General features: G+C 36.4%; 1 protein-coding gene across 20 annotated transcripts in view; it reads right to left on the reverse strand.

Annotated features, from left to right (window-relative positions):
* Positions 1-22631, reverse strand: part of Cadps2 (calcium dependent secretion activator 2) — a 586012-nt gene that overhangs the window by 410033 nt on the left and 153348 nt on the right. For all 20 annotated transcript variants that reach the window (XM_004658596.2, XM_004658595.3, XM_004658593.2 and 17 more), the window contains exon 2: positions 19015-19128. In XM_004658596.2, coding sequence (XP_004658653.1) covers positions 19015-19128 — 114 coding nt within the window. The remainder of the gene's footprint in view (positions 1-19014; positions 19129-22631) is intronic.

Consider the following 22631-nt stretch of genomic DNA (forward strand, 5'->3'; position numbering starts at 1 on the left):
TACTAAACTTTTTTGTGTCATTTATGGGCATGGAATGCAACAAATTGCAGCATTTCAAGTACTTACAACACTGGCTGGCTGGTACAGACTAGGGTACACTCACCACCAACACCACCACCCATCATTATGTTTATATCAGAGTGTTATGCATTTTAACAGTTGAGAAAGACACCAAAGTCTTCAAGGGGCTTCCCACTCTTCCAATTCTGAAGAAGTCTCAATGCTGACATTAAATGTTAGAATCACTTTTGCACATATAATATTCACCCTTGAAAGCAAGAGACTTATTTACATAGTGTCATTTAACTTCTCCAGTTAAGCAGCTAATATTTGTCCATTATGAACAAAGTAATTCAGGATTCATAAAAATGATATATATTTGAGATATGGTTTCACTCTAGCTCAGGCTGACCTGGAATTCACTATGTATTCTCAAGGTGGCCTTGAACTCATAGTGATCCACCTACCTCTGCCTTCTAAGTGCTGGAATTAAAGGCATGCACCACCACACCTGACTTACCTCCACAATATTTTACGATGTATTGACATAGAGCTATGTTTTACCACCTAATAGTTGCATTAAAAATCCATGTAAAATGCAAGAATAAAGTTCATGTCACCATGACTCAAAGTATAATTTGAGGGCCTACATAAAAGGCTTAGTGGTTAAGGCAGTTGCCTGCAAAGCCAAAGGACCCACGTAAACCAGATGCAGGAGGGGGTGCACGCATCTGGAGTTCTTTTGTCGTCGCTGGAAGCCTTGGTGCACCCATTCTCTCTCTAACTTTTTCTCTCTCAAACTCTCAAACAATAAATAAGTAAATAAAATGAAAGGTAGATATTTGAAATTTAGGCAATGGAAGGGATTATGGTCATATGAAAAAGCAAAAATGTATAATTCATATGAGGAAAAACCACTCCTAGGCAAGACCTAGAGAGGAATTGCTATTGAGCTAGTTGGTTTCTATTTAACAGAGAAGGTTATACTAACAGAGATCAAGAGATGAGAAAATGCAATGGCAGTCTATATAAACCAAGAGGGGTAATGACATGTTGATTTGCAAATACATGAGTGATAGTGACTACCTAAGCATATATAAAGTAGGCACTGTATTCACTACTTCTATCTTCTTCAAACATTTGGTGATTTGTTTTTATTGAGACAGGCTCTTATTCTAAGCCCAGGCTGACCTGAAACTCTATAATGCCAGGCCTTTATCATCAAGACATGCAAAATTTTTAATAGTTTACTTTCATCAACGATCAAATAAAATTAGACAATAAACAGGGCCAGGGGTAAAAAACATAAAAATAATCCATAGTTTTACTGAAGAGAAGGCTTAGTGGTTAAGGTGCTTGCCTATAAAGCCAAAGGATCCAGGTTCGATTCCCCAGGACCCATGTAAGCCAGATACACAAGGTAGTGTATGCCTCTGAAGCTTGTTTGTAAATGAAGGCCCTGGCAGACCCAATCTCTTGTTCTCTCTATCTGTGTCCCATATATATATATATATATATATATATATATATATATATATATATATATATATATTTGAGTTAATATACATATGCAATCCATAGTAAATTACAGAGACTAAACTATACATATTTTCATTTTTCATGTTTATATCTCAACAGAAAGACATACCATGAGAGTTCCTATGAGTGAGGAATGAATGGAGTAAACAGGAAACAAAATTCACTGCCATACATAGGAATATGCCTCTTTATTTCCAAGGTGATTGGTACAGTATTCTTATTAACTGCACTAGTTACATTTAAAATACAATGCTATAATAAATGGTTCAATAATGGCAACTTACAATCCCAATGATATAAAAATTGACAATAAAATCGGCAATTTGGATCTTTATTTAAATTTAAACTTAGCTCTTTTAGTCCTACCTACTTGCAAATGCATGACACAATGAAATATATGTATTCCAGGAATCTTATGTGATAAAGTAACATAGTCAAATAATGTTTGATAGCTTATAACTATGTGTAAGTGAATCGACCATGATTTGATTCCAATTTCTATCCGAATATTTCACAGCACAATTACCTTTTCTAAAATCATTATGTCGAATACATGATTTTTTCTATACTGGACACTGGCTAAGTGCAACATTTCAGGTGCTGAGTTGAGAGATATATATGTACTGAAAACCTTTATCTTGCTATTAAATGTACTATTTGGCTTTTCCAACAAATACCAGCTATGATTTCATCTGTAAATGTTGGAATGCTATTCACTTTACCAATTAAGCATGCATCTATTTTGTTTATAATTATTATGTCAACTTCATGGGAATCTGTAACATGTAATATTTCTAGAAAGAAAGTGTAAATTAATGAATTGCATATACATTATTTAACTTTAGAAAATCCTAAACTTCTGGATAACCATTTCATAGGGCACTTGTAATCAAGTGCCACAGAATGGATGGCTTGACAGAAGAACTGAATATTTCAGTTTGGGGTATTAGATGTCTAAAATTGAGTTGCTGGCAGGGTTTATTTCCAATGCAAGCCCTGGGGAACAATCTTCTTGCTTTTCTAATACCTTCTGACATTACCAGCTGTCTCCTGTGTGTAAAGGGTAGAATATTGTAGTTTCAATGTAAAGTGTTCCCCATAGCCTCATTTATTTGTGATTAAGCCTCATACTTGATCCCCAGGTGGTGGCAATATGGGGGGCAGCCTTGCTGGAAGAAGTGTGTAGTTCTCCTCTCAAACACTATCACCAGGCAAGTAAATGGAGAAGGAAGTGAAAAAAGGAGGACCAAGGGTATTAGCTGTTCTAATATGTGATCCTTGGGAATAATACTGAGTAATAGAAAGCCCAGAAAGAGAAATTTGCCTGTTATACAAAAAAAAAAAAAAAAAAAAAAAAAATTCTAAAATAAGTAACGTGGAGTTAAACCTCTATTTGGAATGTGAATGGCTTTAATTCTACTTAGAACACAGAATAAAGTTCTCAGTGAACTATAAACTTGCTATAAAGTATACCCTCATACTTTTGAATTCATGATGTCTGATCCAGTAACTTATTTTCAACATATTTGACATTATCTATCACATTTTATCATTTTGAGTTAATTACTGAAGGAGGCTTGGCAGAACCCAATTAAGAAGTTATCTCTTCTTCTCAGTTGGTCCCATATAGCAAGGAAAATTGAAAGAGTTTTAGTAGAAACGCTTGAGTAGTCAAGCAACTTAAAAAACTTTGTAAATTGAGGATACAAACACATAAAGAGACTATAAATAATTCTTAAGGCTAAAAAGCTTGTTAGAATAAACAAGCATATTGAAGGATAAAAAAATGTAAAAACCATTATAAACATCAGAGTATACATGAGCATTAACAAAAAATGGAAGTATATTTAACTCCAAAGAAATCCCAATATAAATGACTTTTATGTGATATGGCTTGAAATTTTCTGTCTAAAGGTTATGTTGGAATTTAAAAAGCAATAAGTGACTTTTACAGCTAAAAGTAAATAGTAAAGATGAAGTCACTTCAATATTAGGATGATCAACAAGCACTAAGGTATAGGAAAACTTCTTATATAATATTCAGCATTGAATCTTTCCATAAATTCTAACTTTTATTTATTGGCCTCAAATTTAAGAGTATACTCAGGAGAAGGCATAATCATGTAGTCAAGTTATTGGGCAGAAAACATAGAGACACTAATTCCAGCAGAGCAGCAGCATATTCATCATCCTTCACTGCAATTTATTTGTTTTTTGTTATTGTTGTTGTTTAATTATTGTTATTATTATTTATTTTTTGTTTTTTTGAGGTAGGCTCTTGCTCTAGCCCAGCTGGCCTAGAATTCACCATATAGTTTCCGGGTGCTCTCAAACTCATAGTGATCCTCCTACCTCAGCCTCCCAAGCTGGGATTAAAGGCATGTGCAACCATGTCCACCTTTTTATTTTAAGTACTAAGTCTTGACCTCAGGGCCTTATACATGCAAGGGATATATTTTACCACTGAGCAAAATCCTCAACCCATATTTTTTGCTCTAAAATGTGCCAAATTTACAGTTCATTCAGGTGGAAACATCATACATGTAATTTATATAACTACCATTACACAATTTAACTACTACATCTTCATTAAAGACTTTCATCATTCCATCATGTTCTTTTGTATCTGGACTTTCATTTCATCACCCCATTATCTTCTTATCTATCTGGAATTTCTTTTTGACATTGAGAAAGTCATAGGAAAAGGAAATGAAAGGGAAGAAGGAAAGCAGGTGGGAAAAGGATGGTGGATGTAGGAGGAAGAAGGAATATGGGGAAGAGGTAGGTAGATAAGAATACTTGAAGGGCAGTCTTGGTTAGGCATCCAGAGAATACCAGCAACATTAGACTTACAGGGCAGGCATAGTTTCCCAGGCAGAAAAGGCCAGCAGAGCCATCTAAATAGGATAAAATACTAAAAAGCTAATTGCATATGGCATATTTAGGAAACCAGTTTTCTTTTCCTATTGCATTTAAGCATGCATTTGAGCATTTAGTGAAATGAGGATATAAAATTGGCAAAAGTGCTCAAGAGATGGATGGGCAGTTAAGAGCACATCATGTTCAAGCATGAAGGCCTAAGGAGACCTGTGAGACTAGTCAAGTTCAATCCCCAGAACCCACATAAAAAGCTGGGTATGGCCATGTACATTTGTAGGGGAACAGGAACCTTGGGAGTGCATGGGAGTGTGGCTACCAGCAAGCTCTGGGATCAATAAGAAAATATGGCTCAACTAAGAATTGGTGAAAGAGCAATGGAGCAGGATAGCTGATGTTTTGTTCTAGCCACTGTAGGTGAGCACATGGGGCCTGATATGGGCATGCACACATGCATAGCCATACGTACCACAAACACACAAGCATAAAACCTGGCAAGGAATTATCGACAAATGCCATGCTGTGGTCTTCACAATCAACATTCCAATACAAGTAAAGAACCAAACATTATAGAGCAGAGATGCTGCATCTCTGACCACCAAGTACGACAACCCCTTAGAAAACAGTGGTCCAAGGACCCTGGACACCAGCTTGTTTTAGGTATAACTGAACAGGAACAAGACAATGCCAGTTTTCAGACAGAGAGAATCTGACAAAAATCAGTGCTCACAATGGACTCTTTTTTCTCCTTCCACCTGGCTGCTGTAGTTTAGACATGGCTAAAGTGTGATCCCCATGTGTTCCTGTGTTGGAAGCTCAGTTCCCAATGGGGAAATATTAGGAATTGGTAGACCTTTAAGAGGCAGAACCTCATAGGTAGTCATTAGGTCATAGGAGACACTGACCTTGAAATGGATTAAGGTTATTCTTATGGAGTTGGTTCTGAAAAACAAGCCTGGCCCTCTCTCCTGTTGCATTGACTTACTCTCTTTTGAGAAGACCTCTTCCTCCAACCATAATGCCCTGCCACAAGTACCTCAATGCAGCCAGCACTAATGTCATACTACTGAAACTCCAGAATTTTGAGCTAACTAAACCTGTTTTTCGAATAAATTACCCAGCCTCAGGTATTTCATTATCTTGACAGAAAAAAAAGAATCAGCTCTTGTAGAACCTGTTGCATCTACAATATTAATCATTTGCTACTTGATGCTTCCATGACAAAACTTTCAGAGAGTTCCATCCATGAAACATTCCATGAAATTTACACACAGTTTTGAAAAACTAACTAATAAAAACAGCAAACTGTAACTCCCTCCACATAATATGGACTAGGCCCTCTGACTTAGAATAGAGAGTGAGCTTGTGTTTTCAGGTGTAGGAAGTGATGACTTTAGCCACCAGTCTCTATTCAGGTTCCTAAGGGAGCAGTGTGACTGGTGCAAAGAGATCTGTAAATAGGAAAGAAAGAAGTCAAGTGAGAAAATAGGGGAGGAGAAAGGAACAGGATGGGGAAATGGTAAGAAAGAAGAGGGCCCTTGGCCTGATGATGAGAACTCTGCATGAGAAAAGCAGGCTGGAAACTCCTACACACGGCCCTTCCTGTGTGCTATGAGCTTGCTCAAATCATCTGCTTCCTCTGTCTATCTTCCTGTTATGGAAAGTAAGGGGCCAAATTCACACAAGGGCTACCACCTGTGAGTGCACTAGAGTGGCAATAAAGCCAATCTGGGGGGAAATGGCATACTTGGCACAGCAAACTGGTCTCTTCTACATGAAGAGAGATTAAATACATTTACTACCTACCTTTCCCTTGACAGACCTCTTGCATCTATTGCTGCTTTAATATCTTCTTTCCGAATGTATGAACATTTTTATACAGAAACTAGAGGAATAGCTAGGATGGGAATTGAAATTCCTCTATGAAACACAGAAAAATTTAAACCAGAGATTTCTGTAGTCAAGCTCAAAGCTCAGCAATATATAAAGAATTAAATGTATACCAAAATGGTTACATAAAATCACAAAAGCACAAAAAAACTTACAGCTTCCTCAAGATCTTGTTCAAATTAAAGGCCATTGGGAAAGAAAATTTACTCAAGATTTGCTATAATTATCTATTGTGATTAAAAAAAAAAAACCTTTGGATAGAACTTGCTCAATTAAGGAATGTTCTTAAAAGAGAAAACCAGATTTATCAAAATTATGTTTCCAAAAAGTATGATTGAGTTAAATAATTTGTTGGTACCTTCCAGGTAGCACTAGGCTATTTCATTCTCTTATAAGTAGACACTTGACTGTGGAAAAGTAGAAGCAAAACATTTATGCCTATCATTGTATAGGTGTTCATCAAACTCATGGATCATTCTAGAGTAAACAGCTTGTAAGACAACCACACAAAAAGCCAGTATGGTGGGACTGGAGAGAGGGCTTAGTGGTTAAGGCATTTGCCTGTGAAGCCGAAGAACTCATGTTAAAATCTCCATGTCTCATGTAAACAGACACATGGTGACACAAGTGTGCAATGTCACATATGTACCCAAGGGGTTGCACATGTCTGGAGTTCATTTTCAGAAGACTGAATAGCATGCCCATACACTCTCTCTATATATGTGTGTGTATACATATACACGTAAATATACATATGCATGTATGCATGTATGTATAAAGCCATCATCCATCATGGTGATATGCACTTGTATTCCCAGTGCTAGGGAGGTTGAGACAGAAAGATCCTTGGAGATCAGTGACTCGAGGCCAATGACAGACCCCATCTCAACAAAAGATGAACAGTAACTGAGGAATGACCACAGAGTATCCTCTGGACTTCACATACACATGTGCACTTACACACAGAGGAATACTCAAACATATACAAACACTAAATGTATCTCACACCATAAACACAATTCTGCCATTACATTAAATAACAGTACTTGTTATAATTTCTATGTGTGATTTAAGAAGACATACATACCAAATACTTAGGAATGAAATTAAACACTCATGAAAGCCATATTTATGCTAATGCTATAATAAATGTATATTCTTATATATCCCTTAGCAGTAAACTTTCAAATCATCTGAGATAACTTCACAGAGTTACAAACATTGGGAATTTTAGGATTTTATATATCCTGAAAAATAAATCTATTATAATGTTCAAAATCCAATCAGACACTGACTGAAAACTAGCAAGATTACTGCCACACACACACAAACACCCAGGAGAGATTTTGCAGAGATACCAAGTAGAATTCATCATTGCTGTTTCAAACATTATTTGATTGTTGATCTAGAGCTGACTATTATTAGTATTTCTAAATGGCCAAACATTTGCATTTTAATGTAGTTTAACCTAATAGTTAAATGAAATGCAGTATGTGGTAGGTATTTGGCTAAGTATGCTACCAGACTTAATCTTATTTATTTTCCACAGCTTTATGAGAATTTCATATGCTATCAATCCCTATGTCAGATAAGGCTGCTCAACACACCAAGTGAAACTGTGATAAAAAGGGGCTTTGTCAGTGCCTTCTCCTAAGCTGGCAAGCATGCTACTGCCATTCTGATGAGTAACCCCCTGTACATCTGTCAGTCCCAATAGACTGGAATCGTGCCTAATTCGTGTTTATATAACCACAGCATGAGGTAGTACTTGACTTGAAAAAATTTTTAGATTAATTCTTTAACCCAAACAAATGGATAATCCAAGTTTAGTATGAACTGTGTATTTATTATAAACCTGGATTTTATGCTCTAAAAATATTACAGTTAAAGCTGTAGGGCTGGAGAGATGGCTTAGCAGTTAAGGTGCTTGCCTGCAAAGCCAAAGGACCCATGTTCAATTCCCCAGGGCCTATGAAAACCACATGCACAAGATGGCACATGCATCTGGAGCTCATGTGCAGTGACTGGAGATCCTGGTGTGCCCATTCTCTCTCTCCCTCTCTCTCTCTCAAAAAAATAAATAAATAAAACAACTATATACATATCAATACAATGTAACTGCTGAATTGTGTCAATATATGGCAAACACTTGCATGAAAGCAAAACTCTAGGTAACAAGCATAACAATGGACCAAATTTATTCCAGGTCTATGCTTTGCAATTTAAATTAATTAATTGTTTGTATTATTAATGATCCTGGGACACAAATATAAATTTACTTCAATTTTACAAATGACAAAGTAAAGTATAAGTATCTTTTTTTAATTAGTTAATTTATTTATTTGAGAGAGAGAGAGAGAGGCAAATAGAGAGAGAGACTGGACATGCCAGGGCCTCTAGCCACTGCAAACGAGCCCCAGACACATGTACCCCCTTGTGTATCTGACTTACATGGGTCCTAGGGAATCGAACCAGGGTCCTCAGGCTTTGCAGGCAAATGTCTTAACCACTAAGCCATTTTACCAGCCCAAATATAAAAATCTGAAGCCAGGTTTGGAATCCATGAGTTCATAATTCAAGTTATTTAAAAATTCTAAATATATTTCAAATTTTGCCACACATTTAAACTTTATTTCCTCCAAGTCTGAAGCCCTTATAAGACTTGAAAGTAAGAGGTTTTCAACTTTTTATATCAAGAATGTCTTGTTCATCTTGCAAGGCCAATGGATTCCTTTTAAGGATATTGCTTTTAAATGCACAAAGCTAAATCCAGAGAATTGTAAAGGAAAACTTATAATGTAATCATAAAATGCTTTTTAAAAAAATTTGGCCATGTAAGCATGCCTAGTAGCTCATTAAATAAGCAACTACAGGGAAGTAATGCATCCACAACTAATACTGTACTTCATGAACATCATGAAGATTAACAGTAGTTAGCAACAGCTGCAGTAAATCTGAGATATGACAATGCCTATTTCTCTTTCAATAATGAGGATGCAGGGACTACTGTTTCTACTGTAGCTGTCGACATTTACAGTGGAAGTGAATGCTAACTTGCTTTCCGAGCTTAGTGAATATAAAGATCTAATTTTTTCCTAAGTGAGCTCCTTAAACCTCTGGAATTCTACCCAAATTAAGTTTAAGCTATGAAAACCAACATCAGTTTTTGGAACTTCCAACATGCACCATGGTCCTCCCTCACATCCTAGCTAGGGACACTCAGAATGTCTTAATTCTTCCCAAAAAGAACCTTGGCACCCTGCCTATTACCTCACATAGAGGGGCTAGGTGTTTATAGTGCAAATACACATAAAACATAGTTATTCCCTTGTGTGAAAAGTAGCATGAAGTTTGAATGTTTTAAACTATCTGACTTTATTCAAGACACCAAATATTAACCCACCAACTCATCACTTTAAATAAAACTGTCACTGAATGGCTGCACATATGTAGAATGTTTCTCCCAAAGAACACACAAAAAATGAAGTTTTCTAGTCTTCAGCAGTCTACAGGAACAAAAAGAATGCTTTTAAAGCTGTACAATGTCTATACCAATAATATATTTTATGCTATGTAACAACCAAGCAGGTCTTTTGTATTTTAATAACCATCTATATAAAAGTAATTAAATTTTATAATTTAAACCAATAATGTACTGGCAGACAGATGATCAATGACTGTCTTAGCTACTCAAAATGCTAAACATTGTATTTTATGCATTCCAACTATTTACTCTCTCAGTCTCTGTGACCAAGGAAAAGAAGAGCTTTCAAAATGCAAAGGTGAGCTCAGCATCCACTGTGGCCAAGCTAACAAGGGCACATGTGATTCCTTTCATATCTCAAAACTGATGCCAAAGAAACAAAAGGCATTAAAAATAGAAGCTTAGTGATAAAATAGACTACTGAGTGTGGTAGAAGATAAAATGCATCTAACTCACTCAGGAGTGACACCTGATCAAGCAAAAAATTTCATGACAATTTTGTGATCAAAGGTCAGGGAAATGGAATGATTTGTCCTTCAAGATCAATTAATGATTTGATTGTTAAATCAAAAATAAGATAATAAAGGAAAATTACAATACTAAATTTATGTAGGATTTCTGATACCACATGAAATAGTGTTTACCTAATGAGGTAGAATTACTAAATTTAGATGTTCAATGTTATTTAACCTTAATCTGACAATTAAAGTACAAAAAGACAATTAATAAACAATATCTGAGGGAAAGACATCTAAAGTTAAGGAACATTTCCCTGAATAATGAAGGAATGATCTCATCAAATGGGCCAAATATGCTCCCACCACATAATTTGCAGTAATGTCATTGCTTAGCAGTCCTCTGAGTACCAGAGTAAGCTTCCCTTCAAGCTGGGTTATGCTGAGATGGGTAATGAGCAAGAGGATCTGAGAGTACTTACAAACACTCTTCCAAGTAGTAAGCACACTTTTCTTATACTGTGGTGCCATAGCAAAACAAAGAGTGTGCTGTCATGTGAAGATAAGGACCTCAGATGTGTGAGTGTGCTAAACCCCAAGCTGAGAACTGGGCTAGGAATTGAGGAATGCACTGTGAACCATGCTGCATGTACCTCTGCTCTTGATTGATATCTGACTCAAGTTAAATTTCTTCATCACCATAAATTTGGAGAGATGAAGACTACCTTTGAAGATGCATTATTCTCACAAGAATACATTAAAAAAAAGAGATGAGTTTGATGGAAATCTAGCCCTGCTACATGCCACAAATTAGCTAGGTGGGCATGAAAAATTATTAATTTTGGAATGTTCTGTTTTCTTAGTTGTTGTCAAGCAACAAAATTCTATACTATGAGGTTAGAGAGATGTCTCAGTTAATAAAGCACTTACCACACAAGTCTAAGGACCAGAATTCTGATTCACAGGACCAATGTAAATGCAAGTGGTGTGGCAACCTACATGTAATTCCAGCTCTTAGGAAATGAAGACAGGGAGCTCCAGGGCAAGATTTATATGTTCTGAGTTCAAGTGAGAGGCACTGTGTCTTAGTTGCATGAATCATTGCTGTAACCAAACACCTGACAAGAAGTCACTTAAGGAAGAAACTGATTGTGGCTTACAGTTTGAGGATAGCCCATCATGATAAGGAAGGGCTGGCAGCAGGAGATGGAGATAAGCTGGTCACACAGAACCTGCAGCCAGGAAGCAAAGGGTGAACAGGAAGTGGGGCTAGGATATAATCCCCCGTGACCCACATCCTCTTGCAAAGCTTAAAGTGCTACAAGTTTCATGTTTCAAAATTTCACTGACACCTGGGGACCAAGTGTTCAAACACCTGAGCCTATAGGGGCATTTTATGTTCAAATGGCAACACTTGCCTCAGTAAAATATGGCAGAAAGGGATCCAGGAAGACGCTTGATATCAACCTCTGCCTACACATAAATGTGCACAAAGGTATACACATGTACCCACATAGAGAGGTGGGGGGGGGGCTAAAAAATTGTACTACAACATGCACAATACTCACTCTTCATGAAAACACATGAATCTCATCAGGAATAGAAGTGATTGGCAGAACACGCTGACAGACAGCATCAATTCAGATGCCCTAAACAGTCTCATGAATCTCAGACATCAAAGAACATTTTCTAGATCCTTACAAAATACTTCATTTCGGGCTGGAGAGATGGCTTAGTGGTTAAGCGCTTGCCTGTGAAGCCTAAGGACCTCGGTTCGAGGCTCGGTTCCCCAGGTCCCACGTTAGCCAGATGCACAAGGGGGCGCACGCGTCTGGAGTTCGTTTGCAGTGGCTGGAAACCCTGGCACGCCCATTCTCAGTCTCTCCCTCTATCTGTCTTTCTCTCTGTGTCTGTCACTCTCAAATAAATAAATAAAAATTAAAAAAAAATACTTCATTTCAAATGCTACCCTTAGCATATGCAAAAATATGATGTGAACTAAAACAGCTAATATCAAAAATAACAAATACAATGTCTTCTGCAGAGCTCTTTGTAAATTTAAAACCTCTCTTCTCATTACTGGCTACTGGATTTCATCTATGAATGTATTGACCTTTTTTTATCCCCTCCTGCCACAGGCTGCCAATTTGGTTTACATAGCGATCATCAGTTCACTATGAAAAACACCATGCCTTTTCTGTGGCATTATTTCAAAGTTCAAAAAGAGATTTTGACAGGTCAAATGCCCTCTGGAATACGAAAAGTAAATCTTTCTACTTCAAATAAAATTACAAAAAAAAATTTCATCAAAACATTTAAATGTTATCTTATAGCCCCTCTATCTCTAGCTTGCTCATATAAGACTTAGGAATATGTTAGACAGATCAAATCTAAAAAAGTAAAGTAACTAAATAAACCCAAAAAATGCCTTAAATGTTGGGCCTTGAGAGGCCTGGGCGTGAGGCCTAGTGGACCTTCTGAGCCTAGCTAAAGTTTGGTGATCTGCTTCTGGCCAGCTAGGACTCAGCCTAAGATGCCTAATGGCTTCTTGCCTGCTACTTCCATGCAGGAGTTGGAATTATCATTTCAATAGTCACAGTTTACTATTGGCCCTTACCTCTCCCCCCACATCCTAAAATCCCCACCTTCATTCTCAACATTATATAGGCAACTGCTTGTAACAATAAAGTGAGTTCCTGCTTCGACAAGACTCCCGACTCAGTGTGGTTTTTTTCCGATGACTAGGAGAGATTCTGAGTCATCCGATGTCCACCCTTCTCCTCAGCCCCTTGGGAGGAACCAGTGGGCCTGGTCCTTCCTCAGCACTACCTACCTGCAGGGGGAGCCCAGCATTAAGCATTCCAGTTTTCACATGTCAAGAGTTCATCAACAAGGTCAAGAGCAAAACTATTGTCATCAGCCAGTACGGTGACTCACGCCTTTAATCCCAGCACTCGGGAGGCAGAGGTAGGAGGATCACAGTGAGTTCGCGGTCACCCTGAGACTCCATAGAGAATTCCAAGTCAGCCTGGGCTAGAGGGAGACACTGCCTCGAAAAACAAAACAAAACAAAACAAAACAAAACAAAACAAAACAAAACAAAACAAAACAAAACAAAACAAAACAAAAAAAAACTATTGTCATCAATGCTTCATAAACAAAAAAATCCAGTGGAAACCATATGGAGCATGTTCTCTCTGAATAAATCTTTTGTTTTCACTTCACCAAGAAAGAGTAAGTATCAGAGGTAAAGAAACTTAAAAACAAAACAAAACAACAACAACAGCAAAAAAAAAAAAATAACTGTGGCCTGACATGGGCAATAGTCTAATGTACACACAACATCTACACATCAGTATTTAAAGAATATGAAGCAATAGAAAAAGGATATACATAATTCCTAAAGAAATTAATAAAACTGATCAGTGGTGGAACAGTGAAAGTGAACCATTAGTAAAATAAAAGTAACTGAACTCAACAGTTGACATTTTTCTCCATAATACAAAAATAAGGGGAAAATGAGGCATTCTTATGTATTGTTATGATAGAATAAAATTACTGCTTCTTTTCTTGAGGACAACTTATAATCTGCATTAAGAACTTAATATTACTTTTCACTGCTGCCCTCTTATTTCACTTGTAACAAATAACAGAAAGATCTGATTTAAGAATATATACAATACTTTTAGCATTTTTGATGATCAATAATGGAGAAAATTGAAATAATTAACAATAAGAGAACTAACATTTAGAAACAGGGACTATTACATAGTAATTTTAACTCAACAATTCAAATATGGTAATAGATTTAAAAAAGCACATGTAGAAACCATTGTATTCTCAAGAATTCTAGGATTGCAAACGTCTCTGGTAGTCCAGTCTTCACAAATTACATGTCATATCACAGAAAAAGTTAATTTCTAAAGAAGTATGACAACAAACAAAGCTAGGTCAGTCAACAGGGAAACTGAGTTTGTTTGATATCTGGGGAAACCCATTTCCTGTGCAGAGACTTTCCCATATGAGAGAAACCAGAATTCACCCAGCAAAGAATAACAACTAATAGAGATTAGGGAGTAGTAAAAAAAAATGTAGAAGTATTGCTCAAATTATTCATACCACTTTCAGGTTTAAATGTAGCCACTCAATACACTCACTACCTTCAAAGTAAAGGCTATTTTTGTTCTTAATTTTCTCCAGTCACCTTTTTGCACTAACACAGTGCACCCAAGGAATCAAATGGGTCATCAGAATGCTAAAGGCCAGCTTCACTATCATTTACCTATTCTTTCATAGGGGAGATGCTAAAAACAAAAGTCAATCATTCTGGTAGTTAATTAACAGTGATAAAATCTTTCTAACAAATTTCCTAATTAACCACAAACAATGCAATGACACCAACCATCAGAGGATTAGCTCTAGATCACTGCTTTCATTGACAACACCCACTTTTCTCCTAGATAAGCCAATGTTAGCAAACATTAAATCAAAGTGCCTTGTTGGTAATGGTATTTCATTTTCTGTGTAGATGGAAAATGTTTAATATTGAAGACTGTTCATGAAATATTACATAAAACAATTAAATTACTCTAGTTTCAAACATGTATCAGAGAAGGACCACCCTATGAAAATAAGTTGACAATAGATACTGGAATTATATATGAAGTAGTGCTTTTTTAATCTTCTCTTTTAATTGATAATTTTATTTTAGAGCTATTATACTATTATAGAAATGATCCTACTTTTAATATTTATTCTGGATTAACATAAACATATATTATTTCTATTTATATTATATTATTTCTTAAAGCAGTATAAAAGAAAATTACTAAGTTACAAAATTTGGCTATATTTTCCATACAAATATGCAATAAAGAGCAAAAATAAGAGCTGAATTTTCAAGATGAAAATATGTATTTATAAATTTTATATAAGGCAATGAAGATATGTTTTTTTTTAACTTGTTGAGGGAATCCTAACTTGTCTTATAATACAAGCAGGAAATCTGAACTGTCAATGGTAGAAGTGACAGTGGTGATGACAATATTTATTTTTAATATTTCTTTGGTATTTTTTAAGAAATTCAATAATCATTTAATTCTCTTCTATCCTTTGGGACCAGAAAAGAACTAATGGAATAAGGAAACTTCATATCCCTTCTAAAAAGTTGTAAATAAAACTACCCACCTCCACAACACACACATAAGAAAAAGAGTAGAAGATCAATAAAAATAAAATAATTCAAAACATATTCAAAAACTGCACTGGAGAGATGGCTTAGCAGTTAAGGTACTTTCCTGCAAAGCTTAGGGACCCAGGTTCATTTCCCCAGTTCCCATGTAAAGCCAGATGTACATGGTGGCACATGAGTCTCAATCTCGTTTGCAGTGGTTAGATAGCATAGCATTTCCACTCTCTCTCCTCCTCTCTCTAATCAAATAAAAACATAATACAAAACATAAGAACACTAACACAATGAAAGAACTTGAAAGTTTCTATTATGCTGAAATCAGTTGGGAAGCAACTCTTTGCCATCTTTTGGAAATCTTTGCAAAAAGGCCATTTATGTTTCCACATAGCAGTTATAAATCACACTGTCACTGCTATATTTGGGTGAAATATACTCTCATTTCAAGAGACAGAGGCAGTTATCTGATGAGAAGAACAACTTGGAAAGCAACACATTGCAATAAACCTATGTTTACCAATCTACAGAGTCAGCCAAAGTTTCCTAAGCTGAAAAACCAACAAAAAGCAAAAAGACATGGCTAGAAAGAAAAACTGAATCCTGGCAGAAACAGTGTACATTTGTGAACTTCTCTGGACAGTGAGGTGTTTGCACAAAGTGAGAAAAGATTTCAATTAAAACATAAAAGTACAGCAGAATCTATAAAATATTAGGAAGCATAAACTATCTAGATTATAAAGAACAGATAGGTACCTGACACTGGCTTTTCTTCTTTTCATGTTGTGGTCCTTCTCTACAACTTTGCAAGCTAGATAGGTAGCTTAGCAATTTGGGTTCATTTCAGCTGTGTGAGTTTTACACTTGAAATTTTTGTTGAAATATTCTTCTTTATTACTCTTTATTAATAGTTATGACATCTTATAAAATGTGATAAAATTACATGAAATAGTTATTACCCAAGTAATATTTACATTCATGTGACAAGCTAAATAATATTCATATTGAATATTTATTAAAACAAACATTTTGACACACAAGATAGACATGCTCACATATCTACTGAATACCACAAACATCCAGAAAGACCTAATTCTGTCATGATTTAGTTAAAATTATTTAGACTTAAAACTGAACATACCATGACAGATGTTTCCATCAAATAATTCAATACAAAAGAAATATATGTGGGATTTGACATTTTAGAGAGTATTAAACAGAAGTAACATATACCACATATTTGCATGTGCAAGAACCACAGACAACACTTGCCTACAGTATTGACTAACAACATGGAAAGGATAATGTATAAAGTTATTCAACAAATGGCACTCATGAAGATAATAAACATTCCCCACTTTATTTTTCATCTTCATTCTAATTCTGCTTTTGATCCAAATAAAATACAAACCCAAATTATCTCCAGAATAAGTATCTCCAGTATATGACATATATCTGTTCAATACCCAAAAACCTAGCACTTTCCCCATATTCTGAATTATATGAGTTTCAGGAGTAAATATATACCTCATGTAGACTACAATGAGGGTATTCATCATATTTACTGTTTTTGTTAGCACACATTAATCATGCCTTTACTAAACTATGCTTATTTCCTATTGTGCTTACTTAAAAAAAATACTTATTTTGGACCACTCTTAGATTTACACAATTGTTATAAGGATGGTGCTGAAAGTTCTTTCATCCTCCTCAGTGAATTTCAATTTCCGTATGTTATCTCACAGTGCCATGCACTTCTGTGAAAATCCCAAATATGTTCAGTTTTATTAAAATTCTTGCATCATTATATCCTGAGCTAACTTTTACTTTATTTTAAACATAAAATTTGGCTTTTCTTTCTTTGATTACATGACAAATCTATAGGATCATATGTAAGCATATATATATATATATACATATATATATATACACACATATACATATACATATACATATACACACACACACACACACACATACATACATACATACATATACACACACGTATATGTAGATATATATGCACATATATGTGTACATGGAGAAAGAGAGAAATTTTGGCAGGATTCATCCTGCGAGACTCTGACTTGGACTTTTTAAAAAAAATTTTTCTGTTTTTATTTATTTATTTGAGAGGGGCAGAGAGGGAATGAGGCCGATAGAGAGAGAGAATGGGCGCACGAGGGCCTCCAGCCACTGCAAATGAACTCCAGATGTGTGCGTCTGGCTAACATGGGTCCTGGGGAATCGAGCCTCGAACCAGGGTCCTTAGGCTTCACAGGCAAGTGCTTAACCACTAAGCTATCTCTCCAGCCCTCTGGCTTAGCCTTTTACAAGATGAAATATCCACTGTATTTTGTTGAGATATACTTTTTTATGGGAGAGAGAGAAAGTGTGTGTGTGAGAGAGAGAGAGAGAGAGAGAGAGAGAGAGAGAGAGAGAGAGAGAGAATTGGCACACCAGGGCCTCTAACCATTGCAATTGAACTCCAGACACATGTGTCACCTTGTGTGCATGTCTCCTCATGCATCTAGCTTATGTGGGTTCTGGGAGTTGAACCTAGGTCGTCAGGCTTGGAAGGCAAGCACCTTAACCACTAAGCAATCTCTCCAGCCCTGGAGACAGTCTTAATCAACATGCAGCTACTCAGCCCGCTGTTCCCACTGAATCTATATTCACACACAGACTTGGTAAGTAAAACTTCTCTAATGTGTATACTGGCTTCCACCTCAATACTCAGAAGTAGGTTAATATAAACTCCCCTAGGGATGCATCAAGTAACCACTGATAAATACCACCCATGAATCACAAATTCAATCAAGTCTCTGTACATCCTGTTACTTTGTTTTTTACATAACAATACTCCCTACCACAGGAAAGTTCAGAACATGAGGTGTCCACATTTCCATTTTATACTAGTTAACATGTTTACATCCCATGTGTCTTCATGCTTAAAGTATCTGCACAATGGGAGGAACCCATCCCTAAATGATTCCAAAAGGCCTAAGCAGAAAATGAACTCACCAAAGTTAAGATCTACTGGCAACTCAAAGAAGCAGTTAAGGATCACATGTGAAAACTGTGCCCATAGGAAATCCACAAAGAATTCCTGATGAAGTCACATGCTAACATCAGAAATAGCAATTATTGGTGATATTGGTGTTAACATTCCTTCAAGAAGAAAGGAAAATGTATCCTCTTGCAATTAATTACTGTTCTTCATTCTTATAAAGCTTAGAGAATAAAATGGCATAAAATAGACATTTGCTATTGAAAAACTGATTTAAAAGGTAATTTAGGCATGTGAATCTAAAGATAACTGTATTAAGCTGTTTCAATCACTGCCAGAAGTTGTTTCTAAACAGCTTACTGCTCGAAAGATGTCAATAACTTTCCATCCAGTTTATCTCGCAACACCAGGCTGTGGAATTATTTTTAAATTGTAAAATAGAACCAAAGATGCTTTCAAGTAGACTGCAAGCTCAGACTCCTCACCAGGCCAGAAAGTCTCAAATTGGGAATACCACTGAGAATACTCTTCACAAGAGCACCTGAATACTAAAGACAAAGCTCTTTCAGTTTACCTCATAGTAACTCCGAACTGCATTGCAAAATGCTTCATCTGCAACAATCTGGGTTTCCCCATTGAGGAAGGCCTGGAACCGTTCTTTCAGTAACTGCAATTGTTGTTTGTTAAGCTACAAGGAAAAAAAAAGAAAAGAAGCTGATAAGTGAGCTATTGGCATAAAACAGATTATCAAAAGTTATATTTGTTATCTGTATATTAGGACTGACACAGAATTAGTTTTAAGGTAAAAAGAAAATGAAAGTTAAAATACCACATTACTTATACTTACCGGCTCACCTTTTAAATTTTATCAAGTTACTTCCCCATGTATCCCAGAATCCAGCCACAGAGCTAGGACACAAATTTCTACCAGAGCCAGAATTCCTGTTGTTATCTTTCTAATCCCTTTGCAAGAGACAGGGGAAATCTAAAATTTGGCTGGGAAATTAACTGATGTATGAAATTGCCAGCTGTCCTGGACAAGCAAAACAAAGAGGGCAAAAACTCATGGAAGTGGGTAGATGGCATCTTTCATAAAAGGTATTGAGTGAGGCAGAGGTGAAAGATAGTTCTTCCTGATAAAGAATCTTCTGGAAAGGACAAACAACTGCTGGGTTCCAAACTTTTGAATTCCATGAACAAACATAGTTCAACAAGCATGCAAAAAGAGACGGACCAATGAGCAAGTGGTGAATCCAATGTTGGCAGGAGAGGCAACAGGGACCAGTGAATGCCTATCCAGGCATACCATGGGAAGCCATGGGAAACAGGGAGGTGAGCTCGTTTTCCTCACCATGGGAAATCTAGCTAACATCACTACCAACTGCCATTAGTACAGAAGCTGAATTAGACGCATGCTGCGGGCTGCATCCTCTTAATCAACCACAAGCAGTGGTGTCTACTTTGTAGGCTCCACTGCGAAAGGAAGACAGGAACCTCTTATTAAAATCTTATAAAGAACTGCACAGCAGTAGGAACAGAGCACTAAGACAAGTGAGGGCTCTTGGAAGCACCGATTTCTGTACCCCTACTCTCCCTCATGCAATGAAGCTTGACCCTGTAGTGAAAGATTTAAACTAGAAAGTATTGGGGATTTTTTCTTTTTTCCTAAGCACAATGATTTCAAGAATACTTTGACCAAGAAAGTCAGGAACAAATTGTAGTAAGCATCCAGTTTACATTCTACTCTATGTATTAAGCACTTTGGTTCAACATTTGTTGTTTTTAAGTGTTGGTTTTGTTTCAATATATATTTTTGAGACAGGGTCTCATGTATGCCAGGCTGCCCTCAAACTTGCTACATAGCCCAGGCTGGCCTTGAACTCCTGCTTTACCTAATAAGTATCGGGACTACAGCTATGTACCATCTTACCTGTCTGAATAGATTAACCTACCAAGTGACTTTTCAGACTTCAATTATGCCCACTGAACACACACACACACACAGTGCCTCTATTAATTTAATGAGGCCCACTCAAACTTTAGACATTTATAAAACATGGAATCTGCTTTCCTGTGGATTCATACTGCTATCCATCCCTAGGACAAAATAGACTAAATTTTAGTTACTCCAACACAGCAATTAAAGATGTAATCACAAGATTCACTTATTTATGACACTTCTCTTTTCTAGAGTGAAATTTCTGATTTTCCCTTAATAAGTTGGACAATGTACTAAGGATACACCATAAACTGCACATAAAATAAGCATATTAAAAAGAACTAAGTACATAAAGGCACTGGGAAAGCTGTGAGAAGAAGAAATGAAATGCACGATAACAGCAATGTCCCTCTTCAAATGTGCTGGCAGAGTGCTCGAGATTCTCCTAGGGTAGTGTGGCTAACCAAGAAACAAGTGGGAGTACCACTTCCCACACCATAAGCACTCCATGTCTATTAACTCAAACTAAAAACTAATTAACTTTTCTTGGCAGTCACATCAACTGATTCACATCATGCTTATAATCAACAAAAACTTCTAAAACATTCTTCTATGTTCTTCATTCAGCCCTGTTCCATCTCTAAATTCATTTGGTTCACTATTCAATAGATTAAGACTACTTTCTCTGACCCCTTTATTCCCTGTAATCAGAGTTCTGTTAAAGTTTTATATCCACTAATACAATAAGGTGTCACTTGCAATTTTAATAAAAATATCCACTAGTTCTTGATTAAGGAAAGAATTCAGAATCCTACAATTACAAATACTGCTTTAATTTTATACATACTCTCTTGTAACCATTTTGGAAGGCACCTGATTTTATTATTTAACCTGTGTTCTAATTTTGCAAATCTTTTGCCTTCAGACTAACATATTCACCAATGGATGAATAAAAGTTTTAAATATTAATAAAAGATTGGCCAAAAGTATTATCTAGTGAGCATATAAGATGAACTTTTCATATAAAAGTAAACTATTGACACTTAAGTAGAACATATCTATCTTTGCACATGTGTAAACACAGCAAGACACCAGCCATATGAAAACATTTAAAATGTTGACAGTAAGAGGTAAATTTCATAGAGCTGTATGGTTGTGATAGTTTAGCTATAATAAATGAAACGGGGGGAAAAAAAGCCATGGTTCAGAAATGTTTTATATTTCTTTGGTATTTTTCTCACATTCAAATTAGATTCTAGCATTTTTTTTCTAAGCCATATGTTAATTGGAGACATATACCAGGATGTTACTGCACTAAGCAGCCAACACTGCATACAGGAGCCCAGCAACTACTGCGGTGTATAGCCTGCCCTAATCTGTGGCTTCTGTCACAAGGTATACCACTCACAATAGGGGCTCTGTGACATAAGACAAGCTAGCATGGCAGCAGATTATGCAGCAAAGCAGCAGGTAGAGTGACTAACATGGTGAACACGGTGGCACCGCCTTTAATCCCAGAAATTGGAAGGCAGAGAGGTAGGAGGTTTGCTGTGAAGTCTAGGCTAGCTTGGGACTATGGAATGAATTCCAGATCAGCATGGCCTCGAGTGAGACCCTACCTCATTAAAAAGAAAATAACCCAAAAAACTGAGATTAGAGAGATGGCTTAGCAGTTAAGGCACTTACAGGCAAAGCCAACGGCCCTAGGATCAATTCCCCAGTACCCCCATAAAGCCATATCACAAGGTGACACATGCATCTGGAGTTCATTTGCAATTGCTAGAGGCCCTAGAACACCCATCCTCCTCCTCCTCCCCTCTCTCTCACACACAAATAAATAAATGAAATGTAGAAAATACTGGCTTAGATATTTTCAATAATCTCTCAAAAAAAAAGTTTATATCAAAATCAAGAAAAAAGTCATGGGCAATTTCCATGCTCTGAAACAACAGGATCCCACAGATGGCAGAACCTGAAAGAACAGTGACATAGAATTCTAGCACTGTGTCCTACTAAAATAATCTTCTTGCCTCTTCCTTAAACAAAGACACAGGTTGAGGTACTGGCTTTAGAGCAGTTTGGATTTCTTAGCATACTGGGGTGTTCAACCTATAAAATCTATTCAAACACTCCAAAATAAAAAATAAAATGTAAGCAGGGAATGTTGGCACATGCTTTTTAATCCCAGCACTTGGAAGGCAGAGACAGGTGAATCACCGTGAGTTCAAGGCTACCCTGAGACTTATAAATAC

This window comes from Jaculus jaculus, chromosome 10 (genome assembly GCF_020740685.1).
Source record: "Jaculus jaculus isolate mJacJac1 chromosome 10, mJacJac1.mat.Y.cur, whole genome shotgun sequence".
Taxonomy (NCBI): domain Eukaryota; kingdom Metazoa; phylum Chordata; class Mammalia; order Rodentia; family Dipodidae; genus Jaculus; species Jaculus jaculus.